We start from the raw sequence: 24,793 nt of genomic DNA on the forward strand, positions 1-24,793 counted from the left end.
ATACATGCAGAGACATAACATGGACTCATGCTCGTGTATGTCACCAATAGGATGCTAGTGAACGGCTACTGGAATAAAATAGTCACAGGACTTTCATTTTACTTCAAGGCCTCTGCCTACTGGATATTGTAAACTAGTAAGTGCTGAAAAACAGGCACTCTTACCTTCTCTCCGTTGCCACCAGCTGGGCCAGGGGGACCAATGGGACCAGTCAAACCCTGGAAAAAAGGAAAACATGTAATGTGATCAAATAAAATCTTCTTTCCAAAACTTGTCATATTTAGGCAAAAATGTTTTCTATCTTTAAATTAACTAAACAATACCCAGCTAATATTCCTTGCTGGATTCTTCCTGTCTTCCATCACTAGGGCTCAGATATACTTCTGAAACTCCACCATGTCTACCTGATGCAAACGAGGCTGTAATCCACCCATATACCTTCTCTTATAATGTTGTCACTGCACATATATTTGCGCAGAGAAATGCCTGTGGCTCAACAGGTACAAAAAAGTGGTTGCATCTCACATAATGGGTTCATTTTGCAAAGCCCCTCTTATAGCACACAACTGTTCCCTGGCATAGAGTCCCTGACATATATCATTTTCTAGCCATAAGTTCACAATGAGATAGTATCATACACTTTTAATACATTGTTAATCATAAAAAGCACTATATATGGCCAATTCTTCCGAAATGCTAGGGATCTATGTTCATTTTGACCATGTTCTGACCATCATATTTTGTCTAAAATGGCCAAGATAAAAATGAGCTATTTGCCAGCATTTGCAGCACCTAAGTACAGCACAAAAGTCTCTAGTCAACCATAGCTTTTCATGGAAAACGGAAATTGCGAGCTTGTTTCCAAAAAGTACCAAATCCATTTGAACAAATTTCAAAGGTATAGAAAATATATGATTTTTTTTGCTTCAAAAGTCTATTTTCCAAAACATATACCAAAATAGGCTGATACATTCAGATAGTTTTGATCTGTACAAAATATTCTACTTCTAGCCAACAATGTGCTGCCACCTATAACTCTTTTTTAAGGATTTGATGCCTTTTAGAAACAAATTTCACAATTGTCAGCTTCAAAACAAAGCCAGGATCTTTAAATTCAAACCATAATTCTATATCAGTTTGTTCTACAACTAAAAATCAAGTTACTTTTGTTTGGAGAAAACAGAAAACTATGATTTATTAGACCAATTATTTCTTACATTCAGCCAAGCTATGTGTGAGTAAGAATATGATTGTGCCTTCAGAGGAATCCAGCCCCTCATGCTTATAAAAATATAATTATCATTACATCTTACCTACCTAGGCTAGTGACACTCTAAGATGAAATGGGAAACCTCCTTTGAGGCTGGATCTACACTGTGATATAATCTAGATTATATCTAGATTTGAACTGGATTATGTGAGTCTATACTGCCAAATACTCCAGTTCAAAGCAGATAATCTGGATTTTTATATGGCAGTGTAGAAGGGGCCAGAAATCATGCGATATAGCTGTTACTTCATACCTGGAACAAACTGTGAAGCCTCTTTCCATGTAATGGAAGAAATGCAAGCCGAGAGCAAACATTTCTTTTCAGGACCTGAATGTAAGTTTCTCTGTCTTAATAGTTTTGGAACATTATCGAGCTAAGATGTTTTAGTTCAGACTCGTTATCAAAGTACAAGTCCTTTTTTTGCCTTAACTACAGTTCTCTTTGCCTGACTCTACACTGCCATATAATCCAGATTATCAAATCAGATAATCCACATTATCTGCTTTGAACTGGATTATAGTCTACAGTGCCATATAATCCAGTTCAAAGCAAATATTCTTGATTTTATATAGCAATGTAGATAGGGTCTTAAATGACACGGGTAGACAGGTGGGAAGAAAGAATGGGACCTTTAACTCCCCAGATGTTTGGTATTCCAACATCCAGCAGCCCTATCCAGAATGACCAATGGTTCAATGCTTGTGGGAGCCAGAATCCTAAACATCCCAAAAAACCAAAGGTACCCTACTCTTGATCTTGATCTGTATTCTCATCAGTATCTCCTCTTATTAAACAGGAGAGTGAACAAAATAGGTATATAAATTGGATAGACAGATAGCAAATGAGGCCCGTTACCGTTATAACACTTTTTTCCAGTGGTCAATCTACTGCTTCCCCAAAAGTGGAAATGTTGAATATATGTTACTAACTTACTCTGTTTCCATCTTTGCCAGGTGCACCTTCTGGGCCCTTCTCACCAACATCACCCTGTTGAAGGATGTCAAAGAGAGTTTGTCAATAAGTACTACTGAAGGGAGGCAGGAGGAAAAAGATAAAAAGCCAAATGAAGCACTTTGGAGTTGCATGTGGCTACCGCATATAACACCCAGCCCCTAAGCAAACAGCCCTGCAAAATCCCACTTACCCTGTCTCCTTTTGGTCCACCGATACCTGCAGCTCCTCTCTCGCCAGGCATTCCCTGCAGACCGGGAGGCCCTTGTGCTCCAAGGGCACCAGGAGGACCAGTTGCACCCTGAGAAGGAAAAATAATCAGGCCCATCAAACTACTGCTGATTGCGTATGGATCACACTACAGTTAGATAATCTGACAATAAAGAATTGGCTAAACAGGATATGGGTGATAGCTCTATCAGAAAAGTTAACCTATAATTAAGATCAGCAAAAGGAGAATCGAAAGAATATACATTTGATTAAACCAGGAAACCATTCCTTAACTTCATGTGTAAAATGACAAATTTAAACCAGCAGCTATCCAAGAAAGACTGTTTGAGAAATTAATGAACACATTACATTAATTATGTGTAACAGATAAAATTAGAATAATGTAGAAGTAACAGAATTGACAGTGCTGTATTTGGGTAATGCTGTGCAAGTATTGGGAGGGTTGGGGTGTAGAACTCGGAATAGAAGATGTGATAAGACAATTGAAATATGTTTAAAATGTTTTGGAATTTAAAAATATTTAATAAAGATCAAAAGAAACAGATAGATAGATAGAATTCAAAAGCATAACCTACCTTGGGCCCATCAGTACCAGGAGTGCCAGGAAGCCCACGAGGTCCTTGCAAACCTTGGGCACCTGCAGACCCACGTTCACCTGGGAAACCACGTTCACCCTAAGGGGGGAAATGAACTTAGTCGTGCTGGGGAGACAGTTCAGGATGAATAAAAGGCCAATATGAGTTACAATTACACATCATTGTTGAAATAACAACTATGGGAAGCTACTAACATCTATTTGTGTGCTACTTACTCTGGGACCAACAAGACCAGGAGCACCAGCCTCACCAGGAACACCCTGAAGAAAAGAGGGAGAAAGAAAAAATTGGAAGAAATGGTTAGGTAATCTACACTCTGAAGAATCCCTGTGGTCTTTGCCCTTGTGGTTTCTTCTGACTCTGATGCTATGGGAGACTTTGAATGTGTATTCCTATATGGTATGGAATGAGACTGGATGGTCCATGGAGTCTCTTTTAACTCTATGATTCTATTATTTGACTACCTATCAATTGTGAGAAGATAACAGAGAAGGAAAATCCTTACATCAAAGGATGTACATAACATTAAGGTTTCTTCCTTGAGCTGAACAACTCACAGAGTTTTATCACTTATCAATATTACATTTCCAAGTTAATGTTTTTAATGACATTTTCAAAACAGAAACATGTCAAAAGTAAGGGAAAATGCTATTCAGACCAGGCTGTCCCTATTGCTACTGAGGTTCCTCACTGTAAGTTGTGAGGATAATCTGTCTAACTGACCTACTACCTATACATATCAAGTGAAGATTATAAACAATGAAATCAGTGTATGCATGTCAATGGAAAAAGAGAGATATTTACTTCAAAATAACATTTATATATCCTGCTTCTTCCACTGCATACATACTGACCATTCCTGTTTGGCAACAGCAGGATTTCTTGGCCACTCTGTTTGGTTGAAACACTTTTTGCTGATTTGTTTCTCATACAGAGAAGTCTTGTTGACTGGTTACAAGTCAAATCAGCCTTAGCTGAGAACATTAATGCTTGGCCAATATATAATCCACCCAAAATATTATGATGATCATTCTTCACTTCCATATCCAAGACCAGGAAATTCACTAACATACACATTTCTTAACTGCTAGTGATGCATGCTGATAGACAAAACATATCAACACCCCACCAAATTATTCAAGAAATACTTTCTTGATTTACAGCAAATCTTTTTGGGCAGATATGCACCATAAATTTATACCAATTCAACAGTGAAAGGATAGTTCGTTGCACAAATGCTGCGGTTATAGCCTAATAAAGGCAAATGTGTTAATACTCAGTGAACTTAATGGATTGTTATTCTTAGCTATTGGTATTTGTTGAATTCTGTCACTATAACATCACAAGGATGTGCCTTTGCTGTATAGCTTTGCTTAACTGGTTTTGAATGATGAGTAATCCATCTTTCCATAGACAATCAATAGTTTCCCCGGGGTAGCTTTACTTTGTGTTTAAAATCTATCAGTTATGCCCTACACACCAAGAGTTACTCTAAAATGACATGGTGCAGGGAAACATGGCAATTCATGATAGGATGTATCTAAGTATGAAATGCAACTAAATGTCCAAAATCATACTCACCTGGTCACCTGATTTGCCATTTTCACCTGGAGGACCTGGGGGCCCTGGAAGACCCTGAAAGCAAGAAAAACTCCAGTTTTAGCACAATTCCATTCATTTATCTGAGGAAACGGCATTGCGTTAGTCAACAGTATCCAAATTAGAGAAGGAAACTCAAAAGTAAAATGGGAACTCGCTAACATAATCAGATACACAGAAAGTTTAGGATCACCTCTCTAGGTATAGGAAGGAAGAATCTTACTGCTGAGGTCATTCAGTACAAATTCTTAGGCCCCATTTACACATGCTGTAAAATCCAGAATGATGTTAATTATAAGGGGGTGGGGGGATAGAAAACACACACACCTAATGTGCACTGCAACATGCATCCACATGGAAAACAAGTTAAAAAGTCAGTTGAAAGTTAGAAATGGGTGATAAAATATGCTGCTGCTGATCAGTGTATGGACACTGCAGAATAGACATTCAGGAGAAACATCTGCAGGATTTGTGTAAACAGTGTCATTTCGGAAAATGTGGATAACGGAATCAGATATGGTACTTTCAGGAAAGTAAGCAAACACCTTTTCTTTCCTTTCCCAAAAAGAAATTGCTTTCCATTTTTTTTAATTGGAAGATGAGCTCCATTGCTTATTCTCACCCAATGGGCTGCTGCAGTTCAGTACATTTCTCTCAGCTGGGCAAGAAAAAAAAAAGCTCTGTTGTATCAGAGAGAAAACTGCACTTTCCTACATCTCTCTGTAGACATCAGTATCTTTTGTGGCAGAAGGTTGACACAAGGTGAGGCTCTCCCAAAGGAAATGTAAATGTACTTGGCAGGTGATCAGAGTTAATTACAATATTTACCACACAAGGCAGGGAAACCACACGTACAGCAGAATAACACCAGTACTTATCACAAACGGTTGCCCTGTTTTATTGTTGGTAGAAGGGCATTTGGAAAGCATTACTTTTACAGGAGGAAGTCATAATCTGTATATGTAGAAAAAACACATTCCAGGCTGTCTCCCACTCTAAGAAAAGCAAGAGACATCATGTGACAAGTCCCAGCTGGTTGTCCTGCTATAATTTAGATTTGTTGGCCTAGTGTGATAAACCTCTGCCTCTTGATCTCAGGCCATTCTGCCAGAAATGCAGAATAATTCTCTGTGTGTCTGAGACAGAGTCTCACCCTAGGCCTGAAGTTTACATGTACTGTATATAGTTATACTTCTGAATTGTAGGAAGATTCAATTGCTAAAGTTAGAAATGAATGATCCAGGAAGAATTATGATGTAGCATTGCATTTTAACACAGAGCAGAGGAGTCGTTTTGTTTACCTGGAATCCAGAAGGTCCTGGAGCACCTTGTTCACCTCTCTCACCAGCTGGGCCCTGAGAAGAAGCAAAAGGGATTCAGTCCAAGACTAATTTGAGGGATGTGGTATTCAAGGAAATATTGCTCCTTTCTGGAAGATCCCATCTTAATCCATGTGTCTAACATGATCTAGACCAGTGGTTTTCAACCTGGAGTCCCCAGATGTTTTTGGCCTACAACTTCCAGAAATCCCAGCCAGTTTACCAGCTGTTAGGATTTTTGGCAGTTGAAGGCCAAAAAACATCTGGGGATTCCCAATTGAGAACCACTGATTTGGACATACACTCAGGATTTCTTAAATCTATATTTTAGGTGTTAATATCTATCTATCTCTATATTTTAAGACTCCTCCTAAGTATAATAAGGCAATCCAATCCAATATGTTTGCACATTTCAATGTTGATTCCAGTAAAGAGGTAGTAACACAGAGTAGAAACACTCTATGTACACTTAATGTAATTACAGTCAGTCCTTCAGATTTGCAAGTTTCACTTCTGTGGATTTGATTATTCACAGATTTGTTTAATATATTTTTTCTAGGAAGGTCTAAATCCTCCAGTGTGACTCTATGGTCAACTGGCATCAGACGTTGACTATAGTGTTACACTAGAGGAGCTAGAAATTCCTAGAAAGAGTTACTCTCTTGGTATTCGTAGGTCCTCCAATGAAATTCTAAAGTTAATTTCCATTAGAAGTTGGTCTAAATCAGTGGTTCTCGGTCTGTGGATCCCCAGGTGTTCAACTCCCAGAAATCCCAGCCAGTTTACCAGTTGTTAGGATTTTTGGGAGTTGAAGACCAAAACATCTGGGAACCCACAGGTTGAGAACCACTGGTCTAGAGATTCCTAGAGAGGGGCTTGTGCAAGTAAAACAGTAGCATTTTTGTATTTATATTTTTAATTATTATTATTATTATTATTAATTATTTTATCCCTCTTTCTCTCTCTGAAAAAGAGACTCAAAGCAGCTTACAGTAATACTAATGCAATGCAATTAAAAACCCCAAAATATGCAAACATTAAAATAGAATTAAATATTAACAGTATTAAAAATAAATTGTTAAAACCCTTAAAACTGAATAAAAACTTATTCATAGCTAAAACTACAGCACCCCCAACTTGATCTTTAAAATCTCCTTCTTTAAAAGTCTGTCTAATTAATCCCCCCCCCCTCACACACACACTTTAGTGTAGGCCCCTAACTGCATGGGATAACTGTAGCACTTTTGGGGGGGTGGGGGACAGAAAGACTAGAAAGGTATTTGTAAAGAAAATAATGTGCAAACATAGGGGCGGGAAGTGTCTGGAAGTACCAGAGATTAAAATCTGGCTGTAAATCTCTGTCAATGGTACACAAGTGCTGTTTTATTAGTTCTGAGCTTTTAGAAAAGGCAATCTCTGCCACATGACGCATGAGAAAACACAATGGCTTATGTAGGATTAAATTAATTTGTAAGCTATACTATGTTAATAAATAAAGTGAAGTAATAATTAGTAGGAAAAATAACTTCATCCTAAACGTATTTACTTCAAAAAAGGGATCAGAAATGCTATTTCAGGACAGGAAAAAGTAGGTACACTGCACAGAGACTTTCAAGTGTGAAAACATACACACCAGTTTGTTTATGAACTCAAAATCTCTATAATGCAAACTGTAATATTAAAATGCAATTAAATTATAGTTATTATAAATTATAGTAGTTATTTTTTTAAAAAACATATCAGTAAGATCCTAAAACAAGCCACTCTTCCTTCACAGTGCATACTTGGTCTAGAAAAATTTAGGTCTGGAGGTGAGCCATCTGACTCCAGTGTTTCTACCAGCCCTCAGACTATATGTTATGGACAATAAAAGTATTTTAAAAAGAAATACTCACAGAAGGTCCTGGGGGTCCACCAGCTCCTGTCTCGCCATCTTTACCAGGAAGACCCTAATAAGAAAAAGGAATGATGATGCTGGATCGAAATAAATTGGTTTCTAATGTCATCTCTGGCCTCCAAATGTCCCCACAGAACAAGGAAGCTTTAGAAAAGGTGACCTTAATTCATCTCTCTGCTACTGAGTTCCTAGAAGAAAGAGCTTGGGCCAAATTTAATATAGAAAACTTTATTGCTCTCACACTTAATGAAAAACTTATCACAACAGTGAAAGGAGTGGTCCATTGTTTGTAACAAACATCTCTAAAGCTCGTTCCTTGAGGTTCTTAGAAAGTGCACAAAATTCCTATATGGGTAGGCCATAAGCTGCCTAAACAGAATGGAAATTTTTGAGCATTTTTCAGACTGGGGAGGGGGGTATTTCTCCCTTTTGAGGGACGCAACTACTTTAGGGATATACTCCCTGACCACGATTATTGCTGAAGAGGAGCAATGGGAATGTGTAATACTTCAAAAGAGTATGTGGATATTAAATAATGGGGGCATATGTGGAATTTTCAACAGGGGAAAAGGAGGGCAAATAACTGTTAATACATTAATAACATTTTCACCCTTGATAAAAAGGGCATCTTTTAATCACAAAATAAAACCATCCACAGAAAAACTAAATAAGAAAAGATTCACATCCCCGAGGCATGCCAGCATGTTTCCAGATGGACAGTTCCTTGTACTATGAATCAAAAAGGACGGCACAACCGTTTCTCCCCCAGCCCTTGTCGCCACATATCTTAAGTATGAAGATGGGAGGAATCACTCACCCTTAGTCCAGGAGCACCAGGAAGTCCCTTTTCACCAGCTTTACCAGCTTCACCCTAGATAGAAAAGAAAACTCATGAGCCTTTGGAAACAATGGGGTGTATCATCTGATGAGGTCTGTGAACCACTCAGACTCTGCTTCTCCCATCTTGATAGGACCAAGATGTAATGTTCTTCCAGCAGCAACTGCCAGGCAGGACACTTTAGCAAAGCAAGCAAAGCAACTAACAAACAATAGAGAAAACAGGCAGGATTCAGGCCAGAAAATGACCAGGGGGTGACTGTTAATCCAAGTACAAAGGGTACCAATTTCACAGGTATTGCCACCCCCATTTCCCATTACCACTGCCTCTCTGATAGCACTGTAGCTGCTAAGTGTTGGTTTACTTACATTAGCACCTTTAGGTCCTGGGAAGCCCATGACACCAGGCTGACCACGGGCACCTTGTGGACCAGGGGGACCAGGCCGTCCATCTTCACCAGGAGCACCCTAAGGAGAGATCCAGTACAACACTTTACCAAAAACGTCAGGAGGCCAAGGAATATATCCAAGACAATGAACACCTAATCTAATGCAAATGCTAGTTTTGACTGGTCAAGAGGGTTTCTTGCATTGTTAAGAGCTCTTTAAGAACATACTTGATCCTACACAGAAAACCAGCATAAGCTTGGGGCATATTATGATGCAGCTTTAGTGCAGTAATATCCACTTTACAGTCAGTAATGCTCTTCATATAAATACACATTTAAAGTGCCCCCATCCACTAAAATATCCCTGATTCTATATCCACCACTATTCTTCTTCTCCACAGCTTTCACAAATCCTGTGTTCATCACCCTCAAAACCAAATGTAGCATTTCTGCTCCCCTCGTGAGTCATCATATACTTCTTTGTTACAATCCTTTACCAATCTTTCAACTCAGATTGCGTTCACAGATGCAAACCATCTGCTCAAACCTTCTACTGTTCCCTCCTTTGCCATCCCTTTCTCCAGGATCATTGTCCCTACTATTTTGAATGGCCCAAGAGATAAATAATAAAAAATGTACTTACAGATGGACCAAGTTTGCCTTGAGGACCAGCATCACCGGGACGACCAGTGAGACCCTAGATGCAAGACAGAGAAAATAAGTCAGTTCAAATATCCTGTAACCTCTTTCTTCTGAAACGTTGCCACTCAATTTCTGAATGTATTTTCAGGTGTTGGTATTCTGCTGTTGTTATATGCCTTCACTTGATTCCAACATATGAAGACCTTATGGTGGGTGTTCTTTTATATATATATTTTGCAAAATTTATTCAAAGGAGGTTTGCTTCTGCTTTCCTCTAAGAAAGTATGACTTGCCCAAGATCACCTAGTATGTTTCCACAACTGATGGGGGATTTACCTGACTCTGATGTTTCTCAGAGAGAAATGGGTTAAAAGCAAACACTGAATGTCCACTATAATGTTAGGTTTCAAATGAATGACAACAAGATATATTATCATATATATTTTAGATGTCCTCTTTTAATGCTGGCCCAATAAGAGCACCATTTAATTAAATGGAATATATTAACCGTTAATTTGGGGGCTTATTTTTCTTTGATACAACCATGGTAACAGCTTCTGCAGCTTATTTGAATACCATACCCTAATACATCATCATTATTATTATTATTATTATTATTATTATTATTATTATTATTATTATTGAAACAAAGACACAGTATGACACAGCAAATGAGATATATATACTGGATTTCGTATCACAAAATCACAAGTCGAACACTTCCCATGCATTTAGGACTGTGTGATGTATTTTCGGATGATGCACACAGATCCCCATAAGGTAGCCTTTTGCAGTTGACAGATTGTAATTTTATCAATGTTTATTGTTTCCAAATGCCGGCTGAGATCTTTTGGCACAGCACTCAGTGTGCCAATCACTACAGGGACCACGTGCACTGGTTTATGCCAGAGCCTTTGTAGTTCGATCTTGAGGTCTTGATAACAGTTAAATTTTTCTTGTTTTTCATCAATTCGACTGTCACCTGGTATGGCGACATCAATAATCCAAACCTTTTTCTTTTCCACAACTGTGAGGTCTGGTGTATTGTGTTCCAGAACTTTGTCAGTCTGGATTTGAAAGTCCTACAGTATTTTTGCATGTACATTTTTCAATACCTTTGCAGGTTTGTGATCCCACCAGTTCTTTTCTACTAGCAGATGGTACTTGTGACATAAATTCCAGTGAATCATTTGGGCCACATAATTTGCCTCTGTTTGTAGTCTGTGTGATTTTCTTACAGTAGCTGAGGATATGATCAATGGTTTCATCAGCTTCCTTGCATAGTCTGCATTTTGGGTCATCAGCTGATTTTTCGATCTTAGCCTTAATTGCATTTGTTCTGATGGCTTGCTCCCGGGCTGCAAGAATCAGGCCTTCTGTCTCCTTCTTCAGTGTCCCATTTGTGAGACATAGCCAGGTCTTCTCCTTATCAACCTTTCCTTCAATTTTGTCAAGGAACTGTCCATGCAATACTTTGTTGTGCCAGCTGTCAGCTCTAGTTTGTAGTGCAGTGTTCTTGTAATGATTCTTTGTCTGCTGTGCTTTGAGAAGTTTCTGATTTTATTATTATTACTATTATCATGATCACCACCATCATCATTTATATCTTGCCTTTCTTCTGATAATGGCACTCAATGCAGCTAATGCAATATTAAAAAGTTAATGCCAATACTTGGCTGTTTTCGATAGTCAAAGAAGCTGCCATATAGCATTTTTTGCTGCCAGAGATGTGATCTTGGGTAGAATAACTCAGGAGTCTGAAAGTGGATTAAGATTCCTTACTTGACATTTATGATTCAAATTTAACTAATGAAAAGCATTGCACCTCTAAACTGAATTAGAATAATCCACAAACTGATAGCGTAACAAAGAACATTCATATTCAGTTGCCACCATTCAGCTGGAAATTCCTCCTTTCTCACTTAATAACTTGCATAATAAGGATTCTTGCTCTCTCTAGAAGATGAAAATGGATAAAAATGCCATTGGCAACAAATCTGTAGTAGGAGAAGCTCAATTGGTAGAACATCGCTCCAGACAGTGATTTTAATGATGTGCATTGTGATTACTTTAATGCTCCTGTTGTTAATTTATTTTTAATTATGTTTTGTTAACTTTATATATGTTTTTTTTCAGTGGAAAGTTGTAATAAAAATCAATAAACAAAATGATTTTTTTCAGATAAGAGAAATATTTGACAATATCCTAGAATATAGGAGGATCAGGAAATGTTAAATGCTCTCCCTTTCTACAAGTTCAATGGCACAAAAGATTGCCAAAAATAAATGTATTGAAACTGTTCACTATCAATCTAGATCCCTCCCGTTGGCTTCGCTTCAGCTCATACAGATTTCTTGAAGATATTACTACCCATAATAGTACATCCAAGGCCCAATGGGACACATCTTCCCCTATCTAGATGACAGTTTAATAAGTTAATTATATTACAAACATTAGAGAGTTATGAACTCATGGTGCATTATGGAGAGACACCTTGGTCCAGCTACTTCATTGACTCATTTAGGTGCTATCATAGACACAAAAAGAGTTTAAGATTCCTAGAAAGCAACTTTTAACTTCCATTAGTGAAAATCCACCAACACCAGTCATTTGAACATGCTTATTCAGAAATAAATCTTTTTGATTTAGTAGCCATTAAAGTGTGATTAGAGTTATAGCACAATGCATATTATTTTAAAATTGAAACAATAATTCAAAATGAGCCCACAATACGATTGAAACTGATAATCTGTTTAATGATACACTGAATGCCACAACTTCTAGAAGCTCCTGGAAAAACAACTCCTTTATAACTGTTTCCCCTAGATAGCTTCTATTGTAAAGTCCAACCTTCAACTAATAATAATTTGAAAGCACTTTTATCTATTTCCATAAAGGGTGGCTTTTCCATTTCCTGGAAATATAGGTTGGGTATCAGTTGTATTGATGCATTAATATGTTTACAATCTTCTTACATACAAGTCTATAAAGAGAAATGAAGCACACAAAAATACACTTCCTCACATGGGTTGATATTGTCCAGGTTGATATGGGAACCCTCTAGATTCCTGGGCATCATCAATACCACCAGTTGAGTCCCATTTTGTATCTTACCCTAGCACCAGGAAGGCCAGGCTCTCCAGGACGGCCAGGATCTCCACTAGCACCTTTGGGACCTCCAAGGCCAGGAGGTCCACGTTCACCAGGAGCACCCTGTTCAAGGAAGAGGAGCAAGAAAATCCTTGAATGATGGTTCCTTGGAGTATTTTAGGAATGACAGACACAACTGAGTTTGAGCCAAAGTTTACTGTCCAATGGGCTTCAGCCATTCAGGCCAGTACTCTCAAAGCATTTCCAAACCTATTTAAATGGCATGGCATCTGAAAGAGCTTTGAAACTACACCTCTGTGAGGGGGCTGGCAACACTAACATAACTTGAAGTACACTAGTTTATTTATCTTTTTTTATAAAATCTGGGCAAGGTATACCCTGATATCTAATCCTTTTTCAGAATGCAGATTAACTGCACTGAACTGGATTATATGGCACTGTAGACTCATATAATCTAGGTTAAGGCAGTTAATTTTCATTTTAAAACTGGATTATATAGCAATGTAGACCCAGCCTAAATGTGTTTCCAAAGAGCTGAGAAGCCCATTCAATATTGGTATATTCACATCTGTAGGACCAATAGATGATAGTGCTACAGAAAGTTTAGATTAATTCCCACAATGGGTCCTTCTACACATGCCTAAAAACCCTGAAGAAACGGGGTGGGTGGGTGTAGCAGCTAAACAACGTTTGAGCAAAGTGCAGGTAGATACGGGTTAACAGCTTTAAAGCATGTGTTTAAAAGATGCGCTTAAAATGTGATTCCGGCCAAAAATTGCACATCTTCACATGACTATACAGTAGAGTCTCACTTATCCAACACTCGCTTATCCAACGTTCTGGATTATCCAACACATTTTTGTAGTAAATGTTTTCAATACATCGTGATATTTTGGTGCTAAATTCGTAAATACAGTAATTACTACATATCATTACTGTGTATTGAACTACTTTGTCTGTCAAATTTGTTGTATAACATGATGTTTTGATGTTTAATTTGTAAAATCATAACTTAATTTGATGTTTAATAGGCTTTTCCTTAATCTCTCCTTATTATCCAACATATTCGCTTATCCAACATTCTGCCGGCCCATTTACGTTGGATAAGCGAGACTCTACTGTATATCCGTGAAGTCATGGAAAACACGTGACTTCCTTCTGAGCCTGCTGTGTGGACTGTTCCAGAGCATGTGCATGTTTCAAAAGCATGAAACAGCTGATCGAGATGTCAAAAATGGAACCATGGTCACACAGGTGGCTAAACGGAAGCAGAGTTGGAAAGCAATTACAATTAGAACTCTCTGCCACCATTCCTTTGTTCTAACGTTTATCATATTAAACAGTGATTGAATTTATAATTGGGTGAAGAGAGAGAATAGGAAATCTGCTTGTGTGTACATTGGGATCTCCACATGAGTGCATATGAGATCCAGTGTATCTTGGAGAGATTTTTTAAAAACTTCCACCCGATGTTCCTTGTCCACCCTCCATCTTGCGGACTTGTAAAATCAGCTTCAAAGACAGGCTTGAGGATGGTGGGGGAGCATTTCCCAGGACTGACAGGTCCGTGTGTGGACTTGCTGTCAGGTCCCGGGATTTTTTGCCCCACTTTTTAACCTGCATTTTGATGCTGTCTGGAAGCACCCTAAGTCTTTTTGGGTGTCTTTAATATTTATGTAATATTGATGGACTAATCATGTCTTGACTATTCAAATGTTCTTGCTGTTTTTGAGTGCCTTCAATTCTTTTCCAGATATCATAAGGGGTGGTGGTGGCAGAATTTGTTCAATGGCCAAGCAGGAATTCAAACCCTACTCTTCAAAGTTCTAGTTCAGCATTCAAGCCATTACACAATGTTGACTTTCATTTGTTTAGGATTTCAGTATGGCTTGGGTAAAAAGGTGTTTGATATAGGAGATCTTTAAAAGAAACACTACATGCAACTTTATTTTTTGTATCTTAAATTTCCACAACAAAGCAAATATAAAAATGTAGTTCTGTCTAAGCAGCTATCAAAAGATGACATGCAATAAAAAGAAGCAGAAAATTGAGTTTAATGTATTCTAATCCCTAAATTTATTATTTCATTAACTGAGAGGATAGCAGTCTCAAACACTCACCTTGGGACCAGCTAATCCATCTTGTCCTGGGAAACCACGATTTCCGGGAGCACCCTAAAATCAAGAAAATAATTACTAATTAATATAGAAGACAAGGAGTACAAATATCCAGAGACCTGACTCTTAGACAGCATTATCAGCAAAGAGTACATTGGGGTGAAGTACATCCTTCAGTTTATTATGAAGCATAAGGAAGCAACAGATTCAAAAGCATGTCACTCACTAGAAACACTAAAACCTCAGAGTGAACTAGTAGATAAACCTACAGCATTTCCTAAGCTTTGCATTAGTTTTTTATTTATTGTATTGGCTCAGCATTAATATTACAAAAAAGAATACCGTTCAATGCTAGGCTGGCTGTTACATCAGAGTCCCAAATAACCTAAAAGTTACTGTCAATTTGGGATCAGGATTCAATTTTTCAGTAATTTTGGTGACGTAAAACATCAAAAATGTCTTCTCATCCTAAACATACTTCATCCATATTTTATCCCATCATGAATTTAGCTCATATTTCCAGAGTCTAAGAGGTGTCACTCACATACTGTACTTCATCCTTTCATGATCATTATTCAAAGCCAGGCCCTTCCTACTTGTGTACTTTACCTCTCAGTTAAAATGGCTTTCTGGAATCCTAGTTCATATTGTATCTGAACCCAATAATCATTTTTCCTTAGAGTTCTATACTCCAACTTGTGGGTCTCCAGATATTATTTGATTATAGCTCACAAAATATTTCATTATGGTCTTACTAGATATGGCCTCTGAGATCTGAAATCCAACAACACCTGGAGACCCAGGTTTGGAAACCACTGTTACAACACCCAATTCCCTACTTGATGTATCATACCAGCTCAGTTTCAGCAAAACCAGAACCTTTTGTATCATAAACCATGTAAATATAAGCAGAACAAAACATTTCCATTGTGTTCTGCCCAAAATGATGTCAGTTGCATAGCGTTGATTCCAAAATCAAGATAACTGTGGGATTTGTTTGACATGAATAGGTGGCAAAAGTCTTCTACTTTATGTGGAGGAAGGTACCTTCCCCAGATGAAGCCACTTACCCTCTCGCCAGGTGGTCCAATGGGCCCTGCAGATCCTGGTTCACCACGGCCACCTCTCTTGCCTTCCTCACCAGCTGGTCCAGGAGGCCCTTGTGGGCCAGCAGGGCCCTAGAAAGGAGGGGGGAAACAAACCAAAGAGGCTCAGTCAATCTTTGCAACCCTGCATCTTCTTGTGTCAAATATGTCCTAGCAACGGTCACCACATTATGTAACAGACGTATTAAGCATCACCAAGTATGCAGTGAATTCAATGAGAGATGGATAAATCAACAGAAAGGTATTCGAGGGCAACCGATGGCAAGAGTTTGGCTTGGGAAACACAAAATCTTACTTTTCCTTCATCATTTTTTTCCTTGTGTATTTTTTAACTTTCCATATGTACTCAAGAATAAGTTGGCCTCATGCATAAGTCAAGGGCAGGTTTTGGGCCTCAAATAATGCACCTTGATATGACTTGCAAGTTGCAAGTCATATCAAGTTGCAAGTCATTCTGTGGAGAGGAGAAAGCACCAATGCCAACTCAAGAGCCATTTCCCCTAGCCATCACCACTGCCATTTTTCCACCCAAGGCGTTCAGAAAGGGCAAAAGTGATGAGAGAGTAGAGAGAGGCAGTGCTTCTTTTTGGTTTTTCCAGGATGAACTAAGCTCTTGCCTTTCACCACTCTACTCAGAGAAGCTAATGGTAAGATAAGAGTTAAGGAACTATACTACCATTAACTTCTGGATAATCAATCCAGGTTTTTGGGAATCAATTTTTTGACTAGAATGTATAGATGTATACATAAGCATATATATAGGGTATGGTTTTCACAGTAGGCTTCTTTTTCTGTTCCCAGTACACTTGAACTCTCAATATATTACTGTCATAAAAAAGAGATCCTGAAATTATTTAAACACAGGCAGATATCTGAATCTGTCCTTGAGGCATTTCAGCAGAATCAGCAAAACTGTTCCAGATCAAGAAATTCATGGCTCAATTCATCTATGAATGAAGATGCTTTCTAGTCTGCAGGAGGAGTAAACAATCTCAGTTCCATGGAATTTGATGGAACAGACAACTACTTGATGCAAACTGGCACAGCTGAAGCTGAACTGAGTTTAGTGGACAGAAATCAGTGGTGCAAATCTTCTGCTGGTGCAAATTTTATGAAGCCATTAATGCCAACTTGGAATGATCTGTTATCTGATATTTAGACTTCCGAATGAAGCAGGGTTTGACACAGAGGAGCCTCAATGTCCAAGCTTCAGCAGTGGAGCTCAGATGCAACAGGGTGGTCATTGTTTGGCTTGGTGTGGCACAAATCTTTGTAGCCAAGGGGATTGGCAGCCAATGAGGTTATGACTTATTTCTGCATGAAAGAAAAAACCTCTCTGTCTCTCTCTAATCAAGGCAGAGAATGCAAGGCAGAAGAGTTCATCATAATGTTAGATTTATGATGCGCTAATTGGGATGAGGAAAAGTGTTAACCTTACAAACATACCCAATATGTTCACTAGAACACTTTATCCATCCAGATTTAAACAACATTGAACATCAATAGATTTTCAAACTATACGGCAATGCAGAGGTTAGACCAGAGATATTCTGCATGCAACACACGATTCCACCACTGAACAAAGTCAAAAGCACAAGTGAATGAAACATCCAATTCGTAAGAAATGTGGTCCAAACTTTTTCAAACATCTGTCCTGCGGGGCTCTCTATACTAGTGGAAAGCTTTTAAAGGCGAGAACAGGTTAAATAAATTTACCAGCTATGAAAGGATGGACAAAATGGCACTGTGCTGCCTGTGCCCTCTCTGAGCTTGTACGAAATCTACAGGTGGATGTTACTTTTGCACAGAGTTTATGCAGGCAAAACCTGCATGTATAGCAGGCTTGAACTGTAGTGCTGACTCCAGACTTCATGCAAGATTTCAACCATGGACCTGAACCTCAATGAGAATATTCCATTTTTCACAGAGGTGGAATAAGCATGTAGCAAGTGCAAACTCTCCTCTCCTCCCCTTTAGATAAACCAGGACCAGTCCAAGATAGTTTTGTGTGTTCCTTCCTCTGAACTATAACCTACAGCACTCTTTTCAAAGGCAATCTCCCATTCAAGCCAGGCTGACCCTGACTAGCTTCCACAATCAGAGAGGATCCAGTGCAATTAGGCAATTTAGACATAATGGACCTTTCTACACAAGGGCTGATATTTTCCTCTGCTAGTTAAAGTACACTATGGCTGCCATATAATCCTGTTTCAGAATACAAATTAATTGTATTGAATTGGATTTTGTGCATTGACACTGCTATATAATCCAGTTAAATGCTGTTAACCTCATTCTAAAACTAAATTATATGGCAGTGTAGATCCAGCCCCCAATGGTGCAGTGGGATAAACTGCTGAACTGCTGAATTTGCTGACCGAAATGTCAGCGGTTCGAATCTGGGGAGCAGGGTGAGCTCCTGCTGTTAGCCCCAGCTTCTGCCAACCTAGCAGTTTGAAAATATGCAAATGTAAGTAGATGAATAGGTACCACTCCAGCCGGAAATTAATGACACTCCATGCAGGCATGCTGGCCACATGACCTTGGAAGTGTCTACAGACAATGGCGGCTCTTTGGCTTAGAAATGGAGATGAGCACCAACCCCACGAGTCAGACACAACTGGACTTAATGTCAGAGGAAAACCTTTACATTTACCTTTATCCAGCCAATATCAACAGCTGAGGTAGTGGAATCTGAAGCTTGTAAGGACTAGCAAGATTTCAGGTTTGTGTGATATACTTCATTTTGTAAATAGAAACCTGAAATCTATTCAACAGGGCTTGTGGCACGCAACATACTTTTGGAATTGAAGAGTTCTGAGCTCATGCATTTGTTTTGAGAGGACTGCAGTCCTTCCCCACAAAATCTACTCCCAATTACACCATGTAACATGATTTTAGTTCCTAGGTTATAAAAGTCATTTTGTTTTTGCGGGACATCCTGCAGCAAATTTTGCTAGAGTTTTTCAATGAGTATCTCATAGTCTCTCAACTAATTCGACATAGTTTGCGGCAGCCACAAAAACCAAGTTTCTGGAGTAGTTCTACTTTCAAAGTAAGTACTACTTTCAAAGTAAGGACCACGGAATTAAACAGGAATAACACTTTCAAACCAGGAACAGATTTTTATTTCCAAATTTTGTTGCATAGTGTTTATCCCAATCTTTTTTCCATTGGATTTTATTCATTCATTCAAACAACTATAAGTTAGAATCATCTACTGACCTATTGTTAAATGTCTATACATTCTAACAATCTGCACACAACTGCTGTAGAAAATAACCCACAAAGGGCAGCAAGGGCTACAATGTTTATGTGTAGCTAAGGATATACATAAGGTTTCAAATGATTTAGGTAAAATAACTGGAGGAGGGGGAGATTAAATTTCCCCTACCTGTGAATGGTGGTCCCAAACTAGATACAGTTTCCATCGGCTTACATGGAAGCAAAATAGGCTTAGCTCTTCACAACATATTTAGCACACAGTGTAATTTACTCCTGATACATCCCAAGCAGCACTTTGTTTTCCATACTAGCATAAAATCACACCATCAGGTACTTACATGTTCACCCTTGGGGCCTTGTTCACCTTTGAAGCCTGCAATTCCAGGTTCTCCCTACAGATGTGAGAAAGAGAAATGTATTAGAATAACAAAGCTCCTCTATCACTTCAAGCCACTTGCTAATTTAATAAGCAAAGCCTCCAAGACATTCTCACTTGTTGTCTATTTCAACAGTAGAGGAAGCACAGGTTAGGCAGATACTGATCATCAGCACGGAGAGCAGTATAGGAACAAAAGAAAAAGAAACAACATTAAATAGAAGAGGAGAAATGGAAACACGGGAGTTAGGAAGTTGTATACTGGGAAAGAATGGGGCTTTTGATATGATAACTCCTTTTAATTGAGGGTGGAATGTACTAAGGACCCACCTCTAACAGCAATGGGAAATATCTGTCCTAAAAGAGCCCTATTTAACAACACTGTATTACCAGGCCAGAGGTTACATTTAAACAGTGTTCTTAACCCGTGGGTCCCCAAATTTCTTGGCTTTCGACTCCCAGAAATCCTAACAGCTGATAAATGGGCTGAGATTTCTGGGAGTTGTAGGTAAAAACACCTGGGGAACCACAGGTTGAGAAACACTGCATTAATAGCTTTGTAATCTCCTAATTTTGTATTTTTCATAAAAATTGTATTTTCACTGGCTATTTTCTATCCACAAAGAAGATATTTCTAGTGATGCTGCATATTTCTGCTATCATTTCAACATTTGAGAACCCCTTTAAGAAAAACTGCAAAAGTACAATTCTCAACATGCAAACTGAGAAGGACTGATTTTATCTAGTTTTTATCTTATTTATTTATTTTTCATTTCCTCATTTAAAAAAAAAACAGGTTTCCCGAGAGTCCAGAAAATTCCACAATTAATAATAATAATAGACTAGTGAGAGTTTTGTGCAATTTTCCCCAAGTATTTGAATACCCAGAAGTGTTTCTTGCACAGTAAGATATATGGGACTTATCTGTGCAGGAAAAATCCTCCAGAACAATCTAGGACACTTGAATGAAAGGAGAATGCTTTGCGGGAAAATAGATTTTTGACCACAACAGGGAGAAAAGTATCGTAATCAATCATCCTTACATGACAGGATGACATACTTCAGTGTTTACGTTCCTACTGTCTGGCATCATCTTCTGTGGTGATGACTTCTGCATTTATTTAGCTTATCGGCAATTGCCTTGTTCTTTTTTTAGATAATACTTTTTCACTGGTGTCTTATCTTCTTCTTGGCACTTTGCTACTTCATGCTAAGAGCTGGGGTAAATATCCCAAATACAACTTTCCGGCAGCCTGCCTTTTCTTGCCTAGCAAAAAGTGAAAGCTAAAGATTTCCATGCACCACAGAGAATTAGAAATGCTAGGAACAGAACCTGTTCCTCTCCCAGATCCTCTAGAAAATGAGCGGAAAGAAGTCAGTCTCGCTCACTTCATGACAGGCTCCGAAAGCAGCAAAAGAGATTACATGTATCAGTGACACCAAGCATGCTGTGAAGGACCTTATCTTTTCCGAGTCCTCTCCATGCTTCAGAGGATTTGGAGAACTAATTAGGTTAGCGGTGATCATAAATAACCAGCTACAAAGGCCAGCTAAAGCACATGGATTCCTGCCCACTGTCCTCCTATCATCAAATTCACCCACATCTTTATTAAAATGTGAGCATCACTGAACATAGTAAGCAATCTCATGAAGGGATATTGAAGTACAAAATAGGAAGAAAGATTCTGATCTCTGAGTTCTGTGACTTTTACATTAGCCCACCATGGTCAAGGCTGAAATTTTACATTAGCCCCATATTGGTCATAGTTTCTTACCGTCTGACCTTTGGGACCCAAAGGCCCAGTTGCCCCCTGAGGCCCAGGTGGTCCACGGGGACCAGGGAAACCAGGAGCGCCAGCAATGCCAGGAGCACCCTGTTGAGGAAACATAAAGTTGAGAAGTGAGAAAGACATTACTCATTATGGAAGACATTACACCATCTTTTATAGCCGAAAACTCATGCTTTCTTGTGATAGCTCCCTGGAGCCCGAATGATGACAACATCAGTTCCCCCCATCAAACATTTTTAGATGTCTTTATCAAGGCAACTCAGTACTCACCGCAGATCCTTTGGCACCAGGGATTCCATCATTTCCAGGGTTGCCCTAAAAGCAAGAAGAAAACATTGAGAAAAACTCTCGATGTTGAAAGCTGCCTTGCCCCCTATTTTATGCTGCTTTCATCACAGAAGTCTATGCACTTGTTTCCCAAGATAAACCAGTGGTTCCCACATTTGAGGAAAAGGTTAAAACAGTTGTTCTCAACCTATGGATCCCCAGGTGTTTTGGCCTACAATTCCCAGAAATCCCAGCCAGTTTACCAGCTGTTAGGATTTCTGGGAGTTGAAGGCCAAAACATCTGGGGACCCACAGGTTGAGAACCACTGAGTTAGAAAGAAAATCTGATCCTCTGCATGACAACTGGAACAGGGACAGTAGATATATATACAAATTTTGTTTTACATTTTAAAAAGAGAATAAAAAGTATTGCTCGTCGAAGGCATGGGAAAAGGCTCTGAAATTGTGAAGGATGTGGTAATTGTCATATATTTTTCAAAATAAAACATGAAATACTAAATTCCCCATAGAAAGCCTGGATACGAAGGAGTGACAAGAACAATTTATAATGCTCCATTAGTATTCCCAATATTTCCGGATACAGATATAATATGAGATGTGGTTTTTAATATACCCGTTATACTACAACTGTACAAGCAGTCATTATAGCATTCACTTTCCAAATCACTCTCCATTCTTTGTTGAAAAATCTCCTTTAATACAATGCAAGTGCTTAGCTCTCTTTCAAGCTCAATGGACTAAAGAATTTGAAGAGCTGTGATCACCACAGCTTTTCCTCTGAGTCCAGGAGAAGGAGATTAATATTTTTGGCTTTCCAGTCCTTGGATGAACCTAGAGCCCTTTCAGACAGACCCTATATCCCAGGATCTGATCCCAGGTTTTCTGTTTATCCCAGATTATCTGGCAGTGTGGACTCATATAATACAGTTTAAAGCAGAACATCTGATATCAGATCCTGGAATATAGTGCCTATCTGGAAGAGCCCTTAGCTAATCTTGGGGCCCTTTCACACAGCCATATAACCCAGAATATCAAGGCAGAAAATCCCACAATATCTGCTTTGAACTGGGATATTTGAGTCCACACTGCCATATATTCCAGTTCAAAGCAGATATTGTGGGATTTTATTCAGCTGTGTGGAAGGAGCCTTGGTTTCCTAGCCCTCAGGTCCAAGTTATATGCTTCTTAAACATAGGAAGCCCTCTTACCTGAGGATAGGTCAGTATGTGTTCTTAGATCAAATAAGTATTTTACTATTTGCAATTATACAGTGAGCTGATATCCATGTGTGAAACACTTGCCACTCATAACATTTTATTAAAAGTTATTTTAAAAGTTATTTTCCAGTGGTATGCTAAATTTATTTTCTAAGCAAACTAGCAAAGACAGGAGGGCATGTGGTTGGGTTTATCTATGATAGAAGCTGGCAGATGGAGAAAGAATGGGTTTCAACACAATCCTTCTTAGGTCATTTACCTTGCATCTGATTTCTGATGGATAACCAGATAGATAGATAGATAGATAGATAGATAGATAGATAGATAGATAGATAGATAGATAGATAGATCTCTCTCCTTTTTCTGTTTGTGTGTATGTGTGTGTGTTTAGCAGCAGTAGCAATAGAGGACCTAAGGCCCTTCCAGACAACCCTATATCCCAGAATATTAAGGCAGAAAATCCCACATTATCTGAGTGTGAACTCAGATAACCCAGTTCAAAGCAGATATTGTAGGATTTTCTGCCTTGATATTCTGGAATATAGGATTGTCTGGAAGGGCCCCCAAGTAGAGCACATTTGTGCCAGTTGCACCATTGCCATCTGCTGGTGGTTTTATGCACTTATTTCTAGTTCTATTCCTAGGATTTTTCTGGTAACAGAAGTGGTTGGGGAAACAGTGGAATTCTGTGTATATATGATGGGAATAGAAAAGAGTGACTACTTAACTCTGTTACAAGAGAAAGAATATCTCAATAGGAACAAAGTTATTTCTCCCACAAATTTTGATAAATTCCTTTCATTTCTTTATTTTAGTTTGGGTACTCCTACCAGGTGGTATGATTTCCCCCTCTTGCTCTGGGTAATGTGCAACTCAGGGCAGCCACACAAAAAATTCCAATTATCACACTATCAAGCCTGAATCCCCATTATTCCACATACTTGGCAGAACAGACACCAGGCAAATTTATGGCCTGCTGTGATTTGGTTGTGCACTTGTTTTTGCCCCATAGAGGAAATGCTTATACATTTCCTTGGTATCTGCTGGGATAACTGTGGATGACAAAACCCATGGATGCTCAACGCCCATAATATACCATGGCAGGATAAAATGTCTTCCCTTATGTAAAATGACAAGCAACTCAAACGAGGATCTGAGAAACGACAAAAATTACAGCAGGTATGCCTACACTTCAGCATAGTGCTTGGCATGCAGCATAATCACAATGTCATTTTGGATTTTTTCCTCAAATATTTGCAAGCCATGAGTGGTTGAATCTGTGGATGCAGAGTTCATAGACATGGCAAGCCAAATGTAATGTCTTTGGAATATTATGGCATGTGGGCAGAAGAATTTTGCATTAAAAGTAAGAAACCAGAGGTTTTTGGTTCTGGTTCTCATTGTAAGAGTTTGATACTCACTGAAGCTCCTGACGGGCCAGGAGAGCCAGGGTTTCCAGGTTCACCTCGGGAACCTTGGGCACCCTCAGGTCCACGAGCGCCAGTAGGGCCAGCTTCACCCTGTAGTAGGGATAAGAAAGAACATGGTGAGATAAAAAAATGACAAAGGCACCCATTGCTAGGCTCAGTAGTTTTCTGTTTACACGAACCAGACTGAACAAACAACTCAGTACAGTGTAGATCATCCAATATAATTGTTTGTAAATTATACAAACAAATATAGGGCTAATAACCAACCCACCTTCCTGAAGCTCGCAGCCATTGAATGTGCTCATCTAGAAAGTCATGGATTCCTGACATAAAAGTTACTTGGGACAGTAACAAGCTGTTACGTTTTATTTTTTTGCAGTGGCACCTTTCACATAGCAGCTAAT

General features: G+C 38.8%; 1 protein-coding gene across 2 annotated transcripts in view; it reads right to left on the reverse strand.

The window, feature by feature from the left end:
* The window catches only part of col2a1 (collagen type II alpha 1 chain), a 101,227-nt gene that overhangs the window by 25,562 nt on the left and 50,872 nt on the right, over positions 1-24,793 (reverse strand). For both annotated transcript variants that reach the window (XM_008121207.3, XM_062971583.1), the window contains 18 exons: positions 24,381-24,479; positions 21,725-21,769; positions 21,440-21,538; positions 19,627-19,680; positions 16,031-16,138; positions 14,964-15,017; positions 12,847-12,945; positions 9,734-9,787; positions 9,071-9,169; positions 8,682-8,735; positions 7,863-7,916; positions 5,950-6,003; positions 4,631-4,684; positions 3,265-3,309; positions 3,029-3,127; positions 2,416-2,523; positions 2,205-2,258; positions 165-218 (listed from right to left, as the gene is read on the reverse strand). In XM_008121207.3, the coding sequence (XP_008119414.1) occupies positions 165-218; positions 2,205-2,258; positions 2,416-2,523; positions 3,029-3,127; positions 3,265-3,309; positions 4,631-4,684; positions 5,950-6,003; positions 7,863-7,916; positions 8,682-8,735; positions 9,071-9,169; positions 9,734-9,787; positions 12,847-12,945; positions 14,964-15,017; positions 16,031-16,138; positions 19,627-19,680; positions 21,440-21,538; positions 21,725-21,769; positions 24,381-24,479 (1,287 nt within the window). The remainder of the gene's footprint in view (positions 1-164; positions 219-2,204; positions 2,259-2,415; positions 2,524-3,028; positions 3,128-3,264; positions 3,310-4,630; positions 4,685-5,949; positions 6,004-7,862; positions 7,917-8,681; positions 8,736-9,070; positions 9,170-9,733; positions 9,788-12,846; positions 12,946-14,963; positions 15,018-16,030; positions 16,139-19,626; positions 19,681-21,439; positions 21,539-21,724; positions 21,770-24,380; positions 24,480-24,793) is intronic.

This window comes from Anolis carolinensis, chromosome 2 (genome assembly GCF_035594765.1).
Source record: "Anolis carolinensis isolate JA03-04 chromosome 2, rAnoCar3.1.pri, whole genome shotgun sequence".
Taxonomy (NCBI): Eukaryota; Metazoa; Chordata; class Lepidosauria; order Squamata; family Dactyloidae; genus Anolis; species Anolis carolinensis.